Raw genomic sequence first — 19,054 nt, 5'->3', positions numbered from 1 at the left:
TTTATCCTTACTCCCCAATCAGTCTCTCTCATCCTACTATTTTTAAATTCCTCAAAATTATTTTTGCAATCTAAAAGTATACTATTCATTTGTTTGCTAGAGACAGGAATTCCCCCTTATCTAGAAGGATACCTTACAAGATCCCCAGTGGATGCCTGAAGCAGGGGATGGTACTAAACCCTGTATATACTTTGACTTACAGTGAAGTTATGTCCAGATGAAATCAGATCTCCAACTGACAGTCATAAGCAGATAAGCTTGGTGAACATGTATCTTTGAGGTGCGTTTCCTTGGGAAGACCTCTCTCCTTTAGTTTATTAAATGCGAATTGGTACAGCAGAGCCTCTGAAATCCTCAGAGTGCTCAATAATGACCAAGACATTTGGCACCAACCAAACAGCTCTTCCCTTCAGTCTCGGCCCTCGATTTTCTCACAAATGACCAAGTATTACATAAAAGAGGATATTAGTCTACAGGCTGAAAGAAGTTTCTGAATGTCTCCTTTTCTTAAATTACTAGGTTTGAATTGAGAAGCTGTCATTTATCCTCCAAAACTTATTTCACTGACTTTTAAAATATTATTTCATTCCTAGCCTGTCATTCCTTCTATAAAAATTCTGAGCATCCTTCAAAGCTGAATCAAGTTCTTCCCAGTGTCACCTTTTTACACTGAGCATCTTCTCTGAGTTTGCAGGGAGCATCTTCTGTCTTTTGTCTCACATGTGCCTAGCTGCGTGAAAAGTGAACCCTTTCAGGAAAGAAACCAAGAAACCTTTTTTTATTCTACATTATGTGTAAGGATGCTGACAAGCTAGTATCTAAAGTAAGTTCACATTAATCTGTCAAAGAATACAGCATGACGAACAATAAATCCTTGTAAATTTAGTCCCGTTAATTTGGAGTGAATACAACCATTTTGCACTATCCTTGACAAGTGGGATTGGTTGATAAATTCAGCAATAAGAATAAATATGTATTGAGATTCTGTAAGAGGTCAGGAGCTGTCCTGGGCATTGAGGAACAAGACAGCTTTCCTCAAGAAACAGGAGCGAGGGAGGAGCAGCTTAAGTATAGAGGAATATCTTTCTATAGGCCTTTGTATATAATAGCATCTAGTAGCACTTTGTATGTAACCAATGTACCAATTACAATGAATTTTCACGATTGCATTGAAGAGAATTGGGTAGAGCATTTTCTTGAGTATTTATCCAGTTTTTGTTAAAAATAAATATTTTTATCCTCAGTTACAGATAGAAACATATGTCATGATTCAGATGTAACTGATTTGTATTGTTGTAATTCATCCAAATTACAGAAATTGTCTGTACCTAATACTCTTAAATAACTACTGAAATTTTTCTTACTATTAAATGAAAATCTGGAGATTTCTAGGTCAAGTTTGCTACTTGGCACATTATGATTATCTATTACCAAAATCCTCAAACACAGACCAGTGAACAGTATTTGGTGTGCTGCCACTAAGTCAGAAATAACCGTAAGCTTCATGGGCAGTTGTTCTAGATCTACCATTATGAAGCTGGGGGTTGACCCAAAGATTTCCAAATAGAAGAGTCTTTTTAAGTTTTGAGACATGTCATGCCCAGAGAGCCTACAAACCATGAGGCCCTCAGTCTGCCACTGTACCTGCTGTTCTGGCAATGGTCTGGTGGCTAATGGAATTAACCAGCATGCCACTCTTTGGAGCTATTTATAAAACCAAAGCGATGATTAACTAAGGTTTTTGCTGCCCCAATCCAAGCTTCATTTCTAGTTAATGTGTGTGACGGCCAGCAACCTGCCACCGCCCCCCAATCAAGCCCTGGTGAAATGGTCAGTGGGTTCCTAGTGTAACTGTCCACCAGGGAACAGTCGGGACAGGAGATTTCAGGTCCTGGCTCTGCTGCTTCCCATCCCCGTTTAAATACAGGCATGTCACAACCTTTATCATCCTGGTCTCCCATTTACAAAACAGTACTTCCTGCCTTTCCACATCTCTGGCTCTTGCAGAGTTCAAATGAGATATGGGAAAGTACTTACAAGTGGAAGAGCCCTAGGCACATTATTAGCGTCTTAGAAGTCATCATTTGGTGCATGACCACTCAAAATCATCCCTCCCATGTGGTGGTACATTCAAAGGAGAACATATATATTTACAATTAAACATTCCAAGTAAATCCAGCCACAGAGGCAGTCTTCGTTCAACCCCTTAGGCTATGTCTTCCTTCCTAATTGTTCCTCACAGGACTGCTGAAGCTCCAGGGGAATGACTTAGTGTTAATTGCACAGACCTTACAGTCAAAATTCTACCAGCTCAACCACTTACCACCTGAGGGCCTTGGTCAAGTACTTAAAACCTTTTAAAGCTTATTTCCAGGTATATAAAATGATGCTAAAAATAACAGCTACCTCGCAGAATTGTGGAAGGATTCCGTGTGATATTCATGTAATGTCTAGCACATGACTATGATGAGGGAGGCTCTTAGACTCATGAAGGCTTCTAGGGCTAATCTGAAAGTGCACGTCCCACTGAAATCAGACCTGGTTTCAGTTCTACCTCCCTCTCTGACAGACTCTCTGATTCGGTCGGGATAATTTGCTCAGTTTCTCTGGAGCTCACCTACTAACATAAAATGAGGGCAGTAATATTTTCCTCTTGGGATCTGAATAAAGGTCATGTAAAGTAGTGGAGATGAGAGTGCCGTGTTCATTGTAAAGCGCAGGGCATGTGCATAGGCTGCTGTTCACATTTTCCATAGAAACAAACACACAGAGAACAATGGCAAAGAGTTTATTTAGCGGCTTTCTGTGCTTGGCACTTAGAAACAAGAGTTCCGTGCATAAGGGCAAATTTTTATACACCTTTTCTTCATACATATTTTACATACCTTTTATTGCCCCCTTTTTTAATATTCATAATATTGAATTCCCCACTAGGCACATAAATACACTTATCTACAACACCTCAAAACCAAAAATCTTAATAATATCTGTATTATTTTACTTGGTATTATTTGCATTTCCACACCATTTAAAAAGTTTAGCTTGCACCAAACTCCACTTGTTTTTCTTATCATTAAAGGATTTGAAGGGGAAGGGAAAGATGAAGGCAAAAACCCAAAACATCAAAATGCAATGAACTATTTGATAAAAATGGAGATCTAAGGGCAGGTGGAAGGATGTAGACGGCCCATCTGCAATTCCCTGGGACATGACAGGATCTCTCCTGCCAGGTATCTGGATCTGACTTGCGAAGGCCAGGCCTCTTTTGTTGCTTCTGCGCTTGGTTTCATCTGCCAGGGTTATAACACTCTTCCATCTTCACACTTCCCCTACGTCCCTTCCCACGCCAGGCTACATGCTCCAGAACCCACACTTCCCACATGGTGCACCCTCTTCTGGATCACAATGGTCAGAGCTGTGGGATCAAGACTCATTCCTTGCACGGTCCCTCTCACCACTGCCCTTGACCAGGCACAGAGTCCCAGAGACACTCACTCCTCAACACCAGGATTCCTTCTATAACCTGCAGGGGGCCGGGGAAAACAAACCAAAACCAATTCCTTGGTGAATTGAAACTCTCATCACTGCTCACACTTCCTCTGTCAGTCTTGCTCTCAGCCTCTCTCTTGCCCTCTATTCTTTCTCTTTCTCTCTCTCTCCATCTTTTCACGGCACCACTGGGAACGTCACACTGAGTGAAGACAACCAAAGTTTAAAAACAATTTTCTTCAAGAAGCCAAGTCCAGCTGTAGTTCTGATGTTTTCCCACCTTCATCGATGGGAAGGGGTTCCAGGATACACGGTTCATTCCAGAAACAGGGACAGCTGCAGGGGAGAAAGGTGGGCAGTACTGCCAGCCGGGTCCATCTAGTGTTGTACACAGACAATTCTTGGCGAAAATACCCATTGCGGGCCTCCCTCCACAGAGTTCGCCCAGTTCTGAGTCTGTGTGCCATGTATATGTATGTGTGTATGAGTCTGTGTGAACATATGTGTGTATGAATGTATGTATGTATGTATGTATGGGTCATTCTGTATGTGTGTGTGGCTAACTTCATGGCTGCTAAACACTAGCATCTCCCTTAACATTATTATAAAATGATTATTCAGTTTCTTCAAAGAACACTCTGGAGTAGACAATGCTTTATAAAACTAAGCTTTGGGAAGGCAGGAGCATGGCCACTGGGTTGAAGATGATTCCATCACGAGTATACTTCAGTGGCTTCAATGTCTCTTGTCCTTGGGCATATGCTTTCCTCCTCCAGAAAAAAAATATATATGCAGTTCCTGTGTTTCAAGGGCCGTGGGCTCCCAAAGAGGAGGAGGTGCCCATGGTGGAGACTCTGGGGCCTTGGCTGGTGTTTGGACTGGCCTTTAAACCATGTGTACGGACATCTGGGAGGAGGAGCCTGGGACCGCCCCATACTGCCGGCCGTCACAGGTGTTAGCCCCCTGCTGGTTGTTGGGTGAAGGGCTGATCATGTGCATGCTGTGCTCCATCCCCGTGGGCAGGTACTGCCTCTCTCCGAAGGCCCCATTGGAAGGCGAAGAACAGAGTAAAGTGCTTTGCGAGGCGCTCAGTTTCTCTGGGCTGGCAGCCAGCCTAGGGGAAGCGGGGAAGTTGTATCCGTACAGATTGTAAGGGTTGTGGAGAGAGAAGGCATTGTAGGAGCTCTGCTGCATGTGGCCGCCCCCGAACATGTGTGGCGAGGAGGAAGTGGAGGCTGCATTGCCTGCCTGCATGACATACTGAAACTGGGAAGTGGGGAAGGACCCCAGCTGGCCACCATAGGCTTCCATCTTGCTGTTGCTAGGCAACGAGGGAGGAGTTGGTATTCCTGAGATCAGGGATGGAGTCCTCTGAGGCATGAAGGTTTCAGAGGGCTGAGTGGCTGCAGCAGCGCCACTCTGCAGCCTGTTGTAGCCACTGTCACTCAGCCCTGGGTAGCTCTGCAAGGCAGCCATGTTGCTTCGGGCACAGGGCGGGTAATCAGAGAGGTTCAGATTGCACAGCTGGCTCTCTCGGCAGCCCACGTTGAAAGTGTTGGGGGCCAGATGAAAAGTTGGAGGAGAACAGGATGGAGATAAAATATGAGAAGAAGCTGAAGGGGATGGTGTGCCAGTGCTGGAGGTGGTCGGGGAAGTGCCTGTGCTGCCCCCTGAAAAATAAAACATGAATTCCATTAAGATAGAGGCCTTTTAAGTTGAGTCTGTCTAGGCCAGATGCAAGCCATGCAAGAAGTGCCCTCAAATGTCCAAGATGGGCTGATTTTTACAGAACCATTTTCTCTTAGCTCAGCAGACTTGTGGTAAGTGATTCCACCTGTGTGTGTGTGTGTGTGTGTGTGTGTGTGTGTGTGTGTGTGTGTCCTCTCCAAGAGACAGAAAAGAATACCAAACTCTTGTTTCTCTGTGAAGTAAGTCTTGCTCTTTAGAAAAATAATGACTTCTAATATTTACTTTGCCATTTCTTACCATCAACCTCACTTTCCAGTAAGACCTCTGGTAATCAGCACTGAAATCAACTAGCTCAACTTTTCCTATTCTCAGTGGAAATGCATTATATATGTATTTTAATCAGGCACTGTTGCTTGCTTCACCATATTTAATCTTCCAGCTAAAATTATAGGGTACCAAATCTCAGGATCTTAATCTCAGAGGAAATGGAGTACTTGGGGTAAGGTGGGCCAAGTCAAGGTTGAGGCCTGGGAGGGCTGAGCATAGTGGCCCAGGTAGTGGGAACTGAGGTATGGGGTTGCAGTTCTGTCATATGAAATACGTTATGAGCACAATTGCAAGAGCTAGATTAAGCATAAAGCAAAGCTCACCAAAACGAAATCTCCTTTTATAAAAGCCTGCCCAGTTTCAGAGCCTGGAACAAATACTGCAAATGCCATCTTTGGGTTTGGGATATTTACCAGGACAAGAGCCAATCAGGTAATAAAGTCTAGAGATCTCTGTTCTACTCTCAGCTTCACAGCTTGGTTACACTCCCCGCTCCCCTCCGCGCCCCCTCCCCCCCATCTGACCCTAGGCATATCACTTTCCCCTCTAGGTTTCAATTTCCTTACCTAGAAGATGATAACTTGAGTTAGATCAGTGGTTCTCAAGGTAGGAGGAGCTTTAAAAATTTCTTAAGTTCCAGAATCCCACCTCAAACCAACTAAATGAGAATTTCTGAGCATGGGACCTCCATATCCATATGGTCTTAAAGCTCCTCAGTTGATTCTGATGGGCAGCCCCAGTTGAGAACCAATGATACAAACCAAATTCCTTATTTCAAAGTACCCGAATAGTGATTGCTAAACTTGAGTATGCTTGAGAATCATGGAGGGCTTGAAACCCAGATCACTGACACGTACCCCCCCCCCCCCCCCCCCCGGGGTTCCTGATTCTCTAGGTCTGAGGCAGGACCTGAGGATTTGCATTTCCAGTAAGTTCTCAGGTGATATTGATGCTGCTGGTCTAGGGAGCACATATTGGGTTAGAAGGCCTCTTAGTCCCTTCCAACTCATAAAGTCCCTGGATCTGGATCTGAAAGGGCTCTTACGACATGTGGATATTAGAACTGGACTGGTGGCAGGTGCACCAACAGGCGAAGGGCTAATTCAACACAACCTACTTTGGCCTTCAGATAGTTTAAGAAAGCCAAAAAGGACCTTCTGGAGCCTCCTCTTTCCCAGGCCAGGGAGCAACAGTGCAGCATCCACTTCCTGTCTCCCCATTGGAAATTCAAAACATTGGTTTAGTTCTGGGGCTGTTGGACCTTTCCTTTGAATTCTCTAGAATGAGTGGCTGCTTTGTCTTCCATAGGGAATCTCCCATGGTGGAGCTCCTCCTTCAGGGCAAGGTTGGGAGTTTCCCAGAATGATAGAGAGCTATGATTCCCCAAAATCACCCACAACTCATGTTAGGGACTCTTAGAACCTGGGCTGCTATAAAAGGGTCAAGGACATTTTAAGTGGAAAGAAGCAGGAATAAGGATTTTATCAGTGAGGGAAATGTGAAGAAAACCAGCAAGATTCCATATATTGGGATGCAAAGAAACCACCCATAGGGTGCCAGAGAGGATGGTCCAGATTTGCACATAGAGAGGCAGATACCTCAAAGAGAAACCAAAAGTTCATTTTTAACAGGAAAAGAAAGGCCTCAGCCTACATATACAGAAATGGTAATAGTATTGGGTGTAAAAATACAAATTTAGCTCTTAATAGTTCTTTTCAGTTTCAGATTTTTACAGAGCAAACATAATATCTCTTCCTTGGTCAAAATACTAGTAATTTCCCCAATGAGCGTCTGAGGTAGAATTGGATTGTTATAAATAGCTGCTGATTTTTTTTTTTAATATATTTTATTGATTCTTCACAGAGAGGAAGGGAGAGGGGATAGAGAGCTAGAAACATCGATGAGAGAGAGAGACATCGACCAGCTGCCTCCTGCACACCCCCCACCGGGGGATGTGCCCGCAACCAATGTACGTGCCCTTGACCGGAATCGAACCCGGGACCTTCCAGTCCACAGTCCGACGCTCTATCCACTGAGCCAAACTGGTTTCGGCATAGCTGCTGATTTTAAAGTCATTTCAGGAAATTCACCTTCCTGGTTTCTTGGTTATGCCTTAAATTCCTTTAAGAGAGGTCACAAAGACTTTTATTCCGTAAATTGAGATAAGGCCAATATTGTAACTACTTCTGGAAGACATCAGCCAGCAGCTGACCATGGTAGGAAGAGCGCCAAGCCTGATTCCATCCACCCAGCTCATGCCTACGGGCGAGGTGGGCTACCTATTCATTCCTCTCACCTGTGAAGTGAGGGGCTTGAACTGATAGACTTCAGTTTGTTTTTCTCAAAATTATATTTGTATCTGAGGATTCAATTGATGACAAAGTGCAAATAGCCAACAACAAATCCTTTCCAGGAATCCTTTTAATAGAATGAAGGCATTCTGGAAGGGAAGACTGGGCAGAGTGAGAAAAAACCTCGGTGCATCTTGTGTTTGTACCTCTGAATACCTATCCTGCAGGGCCTTACAGGAAGCTTGGGAATTCGTGTTCTGTAAGCTTATAGTTCCTCTTGGAGGCATTTTCCTTATCTTTCACACTAAATGCTATGAGCTTCCGTGAAATAATTGCTACAGCACAAATGGAGAAACTCGACTCCAGCTGTAAAGAGAGTTGTGTTTTATGGGCTCTGTATCTGGTCTCCTCTCTTTGAAAGCCTGTCCTTGCTCTCCCAGATCTGGTGTTTATGCAGTCCCCCCACCCCCACCCCGGGAGAGCCCTGTGCAGGGCACTGCACTGTCCTGTTACAGGTAGGCTTCATCAGGCGCTGGCCCTCACCCTGCAGCAGGAAGTGTAGGATGGAGCAGATGACTTTTTACAACTCTAATGGTTTTTTTTGGGTGACCCGAGATGGAACGAATGGTACTGATTTAAGCCCTCAATTGGTTTCATTACAAAAAAAATAAGACGGGAACTATTAACAAGTTACAGGGATTTCTGCTGAGCAGATGAGAGGCACATGTTAAAAAGTTTGTAGTCAGCTTGCTTTGGCTTTTAAACGACACTCACTGGAAATGAGACTTGGTGGCCTGCTGAGCTTCAGGGGTGGGAGCCCCCCATATGAACTAGTGTTTGAAGAGGGGAGAGCAAACCTGTCCAAGAGGTCACGATGCTTCCATTGGCTTTGAATAAATGTTCTAATGCACTTAAACTACTCAATACAGATAGTAGTGAGTTTTCAAAGTCCAATAAAGAAGACTGGGGTAAGCATTTTGCAGAGAACCAAACCAAGATACTGAGAAGTCTTTACTGTTATGATCTAACAACTTGTCAGCTGTTAAACAAGATTGGGAGCGCCAGCCAAATGCTAAGTAAGCATAAGGAGGCAGGCCACCCTCCCTGTGCATTTCAACACTTGGCTGCCTAAGGCCTCTTATCGCAGAGAAGCTTGGGCAGAGTGGGAGGCCAGGCCACACTGATACAGAGGGGTCAGAACTGCCTCTCAGAGAAAAGCATGCTCCCTTCCTGCACCCTCATCCCCTCTCTACCTGCCAGGTCCAACTGCTCTAGGGTCTTGATTTAAACTTTACTTAATGATGAACATGGTCTATGGAGTCAAACAAACTCAGTTCCAATTCCAGATGTTTTTCTGGCTTAGCAAGTTAGCCACTCCACATAAATGGAATTATGAATCTCTACCTGGTTAGGGATGTTTTAAGAAATACATGGAGTGATATATATTACAAAGTACATATAGGCATTAAATATTTGTTTCCTTCTTCCCTTGTACGAGTGAAGGAATGAAGGAAAGAGAATGGAATCTTGGTGCATTTGGGTTCTGTTGGGATGGCTCACAGATGTTGGCCTCTGTCCGTGGAGCTGAGCCTCTCCACTGGTGAGCACTGTGTCATAGGTAGATGCCCCAATGTAACAGGCTAGAAGACAGAGCACTGGGCACATGACAGCTATGGACTCACCAGGGCCATATTCCCAACTCTGCTTCCTCTCTGAATATTGGCCCCTCCCCACTCACCTCTGCCCCTGTGGATACCAGATGCCCTATGTCTCCATCTCTTTTCAGATCAAGCAAAGCATCATTGAACACAAATAGATAGATAGATAGATAGATAGATAGATAGATAGATAGATAGATAGATACTTTCCCCGATGGATGACGACCACTGAGTTTACTCAGAGGACTTAATCTATTTCTAGAGGTGATTCATATATAATGGCCATGACATTTACTTTATAGCTGGAAGTCTGTACTTCTTAATCCCCTTCACCTTTTTAACCCATCCCCCCACCCCTCTTCCCTCTGACAACATCAGTTTGTTCTCTGTCTCTGTGAGTCTGTTTTGTTTTGTTAGTTCGGTTTCTTAGATTCCACATATAAGTGAACAGGGTTGTACAGCATAGGGAATATAGTCAGTAATAGTGTAATAACTATATACAGGGACAGATATTGACTAGATTTGTCATGGTGATCGCATTGTAAAGTATATAAATGTCGAATCACTATTTTGTACATCTGAAACTAATATAATGTTTTTAAAAACATAATGCCCATAATGAGTAACCAAAAACCCTCTGGCATTCCAAGACCAATCCTCCACCCACTCCACCTCCCTGCACCCTAGTTTGTTGACCAAAGTGAGGAGGTGTTCATTAACATTCAAACTCAACTTTAATTTGCTCCAATATTCAAGGCTAACAGCCAAAATAACCAAAAAGAATCCATGTGTAGCAGGGATTCCATTTGAAGACAATAGCTCAGAATATACTTGTGCATTATATGAAGACAGTTAAATTTGACCGTGAAAATCCCAAATAGCAAACCTGCTGACTTTTGCATCTTTAAATTGATCACTTCCAGACTGTAATATGGAGGCTTTCACATATAGCTTCCTTTTGGGTTCAATTTGTTGTGCTTCCCCATCCCCCCCCCCAAAAAAAAAAAACCTTAAAAATGGTAAAAACAAAACCCCATCTGAGCTAGTAAAGAATAAATTTCCATGTAATTACTTGGTTCCGTGAGCCAGGCACCCCTCTCATAGAACTTGCTGGCATCTGTCCCTGAGGAGTGCTGATTCACTATGTGTCCTTGAGTGGCTTTCTTTGAGGCTTTCAAACAGGTAAGAGGTAAAATGTCAGCACCCTGTGGACTGATTCCAGGGAATCCACCCAGTAGCCATAACGTTTAATGATCACAGCCCTGTTCATCCCAACCAAGGAATTACCCTTAGTGGAAATCAATACCCCTCTCAACGTGCAAAGGTGAAACATTAGTGCACTAATGGGAATTGTGTGGTTTCAGTCTAAAAAGACTCCGAGTGCATCCTTCTCCATAAAGTTTAAAGATATGCACAGGTCCAAACCTCTTCCCCTTAAAAACAGTGTTTTATATAGTTGCCCAGTTCTCATTCTTCACCCTGGTCCCTCTGTTTCTTCGATGGCCTATTTTATGCTTCCACATTCCCTAGGTGGACTGCCCCTATTTTTTTCACCTTCCATAAACTTGTTTGTTTCTCTGCTACTTGTTTTATTGCCTTCCTTGCTGCAGTGTACATCCGTTGTTATTGTAATTTAGAACTAATCTGCTTCTCTCCTGGCAATAGTACCTGGTTTCCCACTGAGAAACACCCCTCCTTCCACTCTCACCCATTTGCCCGGCCTCCTGGAAAAGCACAAGACTCAGAAAAGCACATGACTTGCATCTGGACAATCCATGCATCATGTCCCCCCACCACCACCCCGTCCCTGCCTCAGCAATTGGTTCAGGTGACTCAATTAGAGTCCATGAGACTCAGTGGGATTTTGTCTAGGAACGTTAGGAGAGAGGCACATGACCTTAAAAAATGTAGATCCAGGGATGCTGGCAGCTTAGTTACCACCCTGGGGGGCCTGAGAATAAAGTCAGGTGAGAAATGATGATACCTGGGAGTAGGGTGGTAGCAAGGGAAATTAAGATGTGGATGGATCTAAGAACTTGGTAATGTTTGGATATGGTGGGGGATTAATGGATGGTGGTGTCCTTCCTCCAGGAGAGGGCGCCAAATCTGTGAGGTAAATCATAGAATCACTTTGGACACACTGAGTATAAGGGACTTTTGAAACAAAATAGAAAATGTAACCAATAACTGGTTGTTTTAGTGATAATTAAAATGTGTTCTCCAATCCCTGTCATGATGCTCCTCATGAGCATTATTCCTTATCTCCGTGATAAATGAGATCTCCTCATGGGCATTATTCCTTATCTCAGTGATAAGTAAAATCTGCTATTTTTGAATCATTACAGTGATCACACAGTAGTTCAAAGGCTGCTACCCATTCAACTGTTCTCCTTTCTCAATCTCTTACTAGTATAAATTTACTCAGTAACTGATTCCTCTCACTGACCAACCTCTAATTAAAACAAATCCCCAAAACCAACAGAGACCTTCATAATCCTAACTTCAACTACCTGACAAACATTAAAACACCCAGTGGTGCTGAAATCTGTCTATTGGTGTCTGCTACCAGTTGAGGAGAGGGAGGGCTTCTGTCAACGGCACGTCTCCTCACTTCCACAGATGGAGACATATTGCAGCTCTGGTGTCACTGGTCCAGGAGGGTTCCTTTTAGCATAACAGTTGTCATATACCTAGAGACACTTCTCACAAAGGTACATTCAGTTTGGGCCATACAAATAGCTCCATCATATATGTCATTATAACATCATTAACAGAACAACATCTGACCATCATCGGGAAAACAGGGTTGGACTTGGTTATAACTGACCTGGGCTGTTATTTCTTTTCTTCTGTCTCTGTATTGTCTCAGTCAACTTCCCCAAGCATAACTTAGTTGGTTAGTTCATTTTGGCCCTGTCACTAGCAGTGTTCAACAAGAAGCCATTCCTGAAATAAAATTTCTACCCCCAGACTCTCCAAAAATATTAACTCCCTTGTTAATTCTACCTGAATATGTCTGAAGGTCAGACCAAGCACTTGACTTCATTAAAATGAAATAGGGACCTATTGAGAGTTATTGCATAAGCTGTTGAACAATAAGCCATCAAATGGAAGAGTAAACTAAATTTTTTAATAGAAAATTAAAGTTGTACTAAGGTAGAATAAGGAAAGATAATGTGGTCTGGTGGAAATTGTCCTGTCAAGTAGGAGATCCACTTTGGAGTTCTCAACTCAGTTCTTCCACCATGTAACTGCAGATATGGTACTAGACTGCTCTATGCCTCGGTTTCTTTTTGTGTAATGTAAAGGGCAGAGGACACTGAATCCCATGCATTCTTATAAGAGAAAACAATGAGGACGCTCATTCACTATGTTTTTAAAAACAGAAGGATTAGGTTTACAAACCTGTGGCTAATTCACCTAGGTGCTTTCCTTGAAATTTATCAAAAATGGATCTTAATAAAACATAATAAAAATGAAGCAAGCACAGGATGAATAAAGCATCCTTCACCTCATCCAGCAGTTAGGTTGATGTAGCAGCAGCAGCTCAAAACTGCCTTGGGCCATGTATGTGACATGCCAGAGAGTCATGTGTTTGAAGCAGTGAGGTAATATGGACACCTTGGTGAGTCAGTCATCATTTGGATGTTAGGTCCAGTGCCCACACTGTCAATATTCTCCTCTCTAAAAGGTAATTGCTACACAGTCGGTCTGCCACTGAAGTTCTTCCTAGAAGTTCACCACTCTCTACTTCCTCTAAGACATAAAAAGGGTTCAACACAGATGGCTCTGACTCTTTTCTTCATTTTATGAGTGATACTGTCCACAGTTACTGAAATTCTTACTTCTTAAAGGAAGAAGAAATGGGGATTTTTACTTTTACACCCTTTGTTAACGTCAAGAAACTAACATACTTTTTAATAATGAAAATCTGGATCAAGTTCAGTGTATGGTTAAAAAATGTATTTCAGTTAAATAGAGTCTTGGCTTTTCCTCCAGCCCATCACACTACCATATGTATCCAATAATTCAGGCTCATTCTCCCCCCCTACTGATGAAAAAGGGAGTCACTGAATAAGTGTGACATTTTACTTCAAAAGTTCAATTTCTCTTAAACCATTGTTTGCAAAGTATCAGCAATAAGTCTTTGTATCGATAAATTTTTAGTAGAAGCACCATGAAACCTGAGATGTTATATAACTAAACAACTCATGCAGTTTCCCATTGCTGCACCTGCCCAAAAAACCTATGCCTCAAAAGGGCCAAGAAAGCCTAAAAGAAGTATGACACCCTGGCCCTGGCCAGTGTGGTTCATTGTCCCATACTCTGAAAGGTCGCAGGTTCTATTCCCGGTTAGGGCACATACCCAGGTTGTGGGTTTGATCCCCAGTCGAAGTTTCTCTCCCCCCCCCCACCCTCTCTCTCTAAAATCAATAAAAGCATGCCCTTGGGTGAGAATTTTTTAAAAAGTGTAACACCCTGAATATTGACCTGCTTCTACCAAAACTTTATGGGGAGGAAGTCACTTCCATTTCTCTTTCACTTTTAAAAATAGAAATAGGAATTCTGGATTATTTGCCTCACCAGATGCCGATAAAGATGAATGGGCTCATCATGTTCTGAATAATCATTAGAAAAGCAACATCTCTTATCCCTGATTCATCTTCCTCTTTGGTATCCATATACAGAGACATAAGTTTGATGGTGATGATGATGGTGAGATGATGATGATGAGAGCTAGCATGTACTGAGTGCTTCCTGTCTTTTTAAATGCATTTCCTTAAGTCCTTACAAGAATCCTATCTAATAAAAGAGTAATATGCAAATTGACTGTCACTCCAACACACAAGATGGCTGCCCCCATGCGGACACAAGCTGGCCACCACAAGATGGCCAGCAGGTGAGGGCAGTTGGGGGCGATCAGGCCAGCTAGGGAGGGCAGGTGGGGGGCAATCAGGCCAGCAGAGGAGGGCAGTTGGGAGGGACCAGGCCTGCAAGGGAGGGCAGTTGGGGGCAATCTAGCCTGCAGGGGAGGGCAGTTAGGGGTGACCAGGCTGGCAGAGGAGGGAAGTTGGGGGCAACTGGGCCTGCAGGGAAGGGCAGTTGGGAGGGACCCAGACCTGCAGGGGAGGGCAGTTAGGGGCAATCAGGCTGGCAGGGGAGCAGTTAGACATCAATCAGGCTGGCAGGGGAGTGGTTAGGGGTGATCAGGCTGGCAGGCAGAAGCAGTTAGGGGCAATCAGGAAGGCAGGCAGGCGAGCAGTTGGGAGCCAACAGTCCTGGATTGTGAGAGGGATGTCTGACTTCCCGTTTAGGCCCGGTTCTGGTAGGATCTGGCCTAAATGGGCAGTCGGACATCCCTCAAGGGGTGCCAGATTGGAGAGGATGCAGGCTGGGCTGAGGGACACACACACCCCATGCATGAATTTTGTGTACCGGGCCTCTAGTTCTATTATATTCTCCCTTTTTCCAGATGAGAAAACTGTCAGAAAGGATGAGACACTTGACTATGTTTATAAGGCTAGGAAGGAACAGTGGGAAGAGCCTATCCCACACTGTCTGACTGCAGAGCCTATATTTTTAATCTCTGTTTTCATCATAAAACCTGAGACATTTCAGTGTTTTATGTCACAAACGCTTTTTAGTATATAAACTGCCAGGAGCTCCCCTGAGAGGGAATGTAATATAATGAACTGTCAAGTCCTAGAATGGCCTCCCATATCACAGAGCCACAGTTCAAAGATAGGATTCTGTGAACAGTGGCCTGTTGATGGAACAGAATAGGCTTAATCTGTCATTTTGATTGGTCACTTTTGAGCAAGAAAAGACTGGAGAGGGAGACTCATAAGGCATCTGACACGGTGGAAAGCTTTCATTCCGGTACCCAGTTGAATGGGTGTTGCTCCTGGGAGAGTCACTGACTAGATGGAGAAAAGGAGGTGAAATCAGCCCAAGAGCCATCTGTGCACATGGCCACAGGTTTATGAACCTGAGCTACGAGGGAAGGGTTATTCGAAACAGAGTGAAAAGCACAAAGCAGTGGGGAAGAGAATTCTACCTACCACATCAACTTGAGGGGCATGTCCCACATAAGCCAAGGAGAGAGCACAAGCTACAAATTTAGGCAGCCCTCTTCCTCACTTTCAAACCTGGAGTGATTTATTCCCATTGTCCAAAGCTAAGTTTGGGAGTTTTTTTAATACATTTTTATTGATTTTAGAGAAAGGGAGGAAGAGTGAGAAAGAGATAGACACATCAATGATGAGAGAGAATCATTGATAGGCTGCCTCCTATTCGCCCCAACTGGGGACTGAGCCTACAACCCAGGCATATGCTCTGACCAGGAATCAAACTCTGACCTCCTGGTTCATAGTTCAATGCTGAACCAATGAGCTACACCAGCCAAAGCTAAGTGTTTTCTCATCCACAAAACTAGAACAAGAGAACTGATAAGGCTGCCATGAGGAATAAGTGAAGTAATTATGGAGATCTCTTCCAATGCCAAGGGCTTCGTGAATGCTTAGTGATAGAAATTATTTCACCACCATCATAATCATGAATGTATAACCTTGCTTTGGGAAGGAGAGAGAATTTGGGGTGCCAGGTGAAATGCTGGAACTGGCCTGTTTATACAAGTGTTGATGCTCTAGTTTTTACAGAGCTACCAAATTATCTTCATTCTGGGAAAATCGGACTGGGCTTGAGGCCAGATGTGCTATATTAATTCAGCTCCCACCTCCTCCCTGGCCCTACCTCTGAGCAGAGGCCTTGCCCAGGGCTTTACCTTGCTGCTTTTGCATGGTGGTGAAATCCTCAAAGGTGAGTGTGCGTACAGGGGGTCTCCAGAACGCATAAGTCTCCATGATGGCTTCCAGTCCGGTTCTGCAGAGAGAAAAGCCAGCAAAGGAAGTCGTAAATAATCCCAAGAAACACTGACTTTTTACAGGTCCTGGGTGATTTGTCTGGCAGGTGGTATATACAGAAGCACTGAGAGACAACAGCACCAGTAAACTGATCAGGAAGAACACAAGGCACAAATGACACTGGGTGGCCAGAGGAAGAAGATAATTTGCAAGCAAGTTATAACTATAATGGAATTTCACCCTGACCTACCTTCAAAGGAAGTTTGGTCTGTATGAGAAAAGGAACAAGTTAAGGTCAGGGTCACGAATATCATGAGTAGAGTTGAGCAGAGAGTAGCTACTTTACCCTTCAGTAAATTCTATATCATTTATATGAGGTGTTGACAGACATCATTTTAACATAACTATCCAGGTTTTCTCAGACATTTTTTTTTGCTGATATTATCATCAAAACAGAGTATTAGATGGGGTTTCATTTAAAGCTTTGAACACAGCTTCTGATTATTGACTTTTCTTTAGAATTAACTGCTTCTATCTAAGTGGAGGAAAGGAAGTTCAGGGACTATGGAGGAGGGTAGAGAAATGGCATAAGTCACTGGAATATAACATGGTGTCCCTTCCTAAAAAAGACAAATTTTCCCTCTTGAGATGAAACTTATCTCCCTGGGTAATACATATTTCCAGAGTTCTCTTCTGTCTTGCATCCCAAGAGGAAAGTGAGAAGTTTTATTTTAAGTGAGGACAAATACCCTTTTCTTATAAATCACTATAAAATACCCTGAGGTTCTTCTCAGATGAGCTGCTGATAAACTGATTGGCTTTTTGTATTGGAACTTCCTCTCTGAACATGCCTTACTTGCACAGTTAGCTTTCTCGAGTCTTCTCTGGAATCTTGGAGGCTTTAAATACACCAATGTTGGCAAATCAAACTCTGTATTTTTAGAAGAGGTGGGGAGGAGAGGGTGTTGCATGGTGTTTATTAGCTGTTAATCTGCTAAAAGTAGGAATAGAAGACATCTCTACCTAGTCACCCTACATTAATGCTGAATACAGTACATGAAACTATTTGTGGAGAGAAAGAGTCCAAGCAATTAGGACGTTCAGAATACTAAGGGGATAAGCAGGTAAAGCCACATTGAGCCTTAATGAATTTAAGAAACAGGACAGGCTGGGTCTTACTGCCTTGTTTTGCAATGTTGTGGCCCATCAGAACATCTTAGGGTTCCCTTTGGTGGCATGGGAGGCTTACTGTAAGTGGCGACCTTTTTAATGTTTGACCTCCTATTTCATTCTTCATAAGAACATGCATCAATGATGGTAACAAAATATTAGCTCAAGAACAATGAACAGTTCCTTTTCATTTCATAATAAGGTGATAGAAGACTGTGAAGTACCAATACCACTCTGATGTATTTCCAATATTATTAAAGAAATAGAAAATTAACTAGTATTTTCATAACAGGCAGAAAACCTGTGGCAAATTTATTAATATTGTTATTTAAAGCAGTCAACTGTATATAAGATAGTGACCATTTAGCATTTATCCAAATCAAAATCCAACTGAAAGACTGAGTTCCAGAATCTCAGATTTAAAAATGGGAGGGATGTTGGGTGTCACCGTATGATACCATTTGGGTGGTTATCCAGCCTCAGTTGGAGTATTTCCCCAGGAAAATACTAAGTTTTTTATCAGATCTATTAGAATCTATTTATGTACTCAAAGTATATCTCTTCTTAGAAAAATTAATCATATTTGTTTACTGTATGCCACATCTTATTTGTCCTTAAACCCCATTAAGCTTCATTGGCTAAATCCAATTGTTAGAAAATATAGCTCTATATATCAGGATTTGGTGAAGTGCCAGGGCAAGATAAGTATTAAATAATTCACCTCTCTCACTACTAGCGTGTTTACTTGGGGATCCCATGGGTTTTTTTTATGTCCCAGTGCTTAGTGCAATGCCTGTTACTTGGCAAGATCTCAATGGTATGAGTCATTACTTCATGAACTTTAATGCACATTCATTTTCAAAGCCTAAAACTGAGGAAAACAACTTGATGTAAAATCAAGACTGAAGACAGAAGGAAACCTCCTAGTACTGGAGACTTGGGAGTCATTTCTACAACTGGTTGTGCCTTTCTTGTCTCAGGTTTCCTTTGGTTTCTTCCGTTCCGGTCATGGAATTTCTGACCTGCAACAGAGTCTGAGTCCCCTTAGCCAAGGCCAATAGTTCCCCCCTCATCTTCTCTTACAAGAGTCCTTGCCAACCACTTATTTACATCTTCAGCCATTTGGATGTCTTTTCAAAGTTTATCCTATGTAACTCATTGTTTACTTATTCATCATCAGTTTACCCTATTTTTTGAAAAATTTTACCTCAAGGTTCTTAAATGTGAATTCATTGTCTAACAAATATAAAAAAATGGTCTTAGGTAACCACATATTATTAACATGTTCCACATGGTGAGCCACTCTGGGTTTGTTGCACACCAAAGACTGATGTCATCTCTGAGGTTTCCAATTAGAGATGATCAACTTGGCAAGTGTCGCCCTCTTGCTTACTTTTCCCTGTTTGCTACAGTGACAACAGAGGCCATACCCAAACCCTCTTCGTTTAGTCCTTTGGCTGTAATCGCCTCTTTGATTTCCAGGCCTTGTCTCTTTAGACTTTTCAGTCTGCTCCTTGGCCAAACCAACAGAATGTGCTGAAGAGGAGGGAGGAGAGGAAAGAGAGGA

At 43.0% G+C, this 19,054-nt stretch overlaps 1 protein-coding gene across 4 annotated transcripts in view; it reads right to left on the bottom strand.

The window, feature by feature from the left end:
* Positions 1 to 2,772: 2,772 nt before the first annotated feature.
* TBX15 (T-box transcription factor 15) overlaps positions 2,773 to 19,054 on the bottom strand; it is a 94,865-nt gene continuing 78,583 nt past the window's right edge. For all 4 annotated transcript variants that reach the window (XM_008147244.3, XM_054711442.1, XM_054711444.1 and 1 more), the window contains 2 exons: positions 16,239 to 16,336; positions 2,773 to 5,159 (listed from right to left, as the gene is read on the bottom strand). In XM_008147244.3, the coding sequence (XP_008145466.1) occupies positions 4,375 to 5,159; positions 16,239 to 16,336 (883 nt within the window). In that variant the 3' untranslated portion in view covers positions 2,773 to 4,374. The remainder of the gene's footprint in view (positions 5,160 to 16,238; positions 16,337 to 19,054) is intronic.

The sequence above is a fragment of the Eptesicus fuscus genome, chromosome 22 (assembly GCF_027574615.1).
Source record: "Eptesicus fuscus isolate TK198812 chromosome 22, DD_ASM_mEF_20220401, whole genome shotgun sequence".
Taxonomy (NCBI): Eukaryota; Metazoa; Chordata; class Mammalia; order Chiroptera; family Vespertilionidae; genus Eptesicus; species Eptesicus fuscus.
Note: the sequence above shows the minus strand (reverse complement) of the source record. Positions and strands in the feature narration are given on the sequence as shown.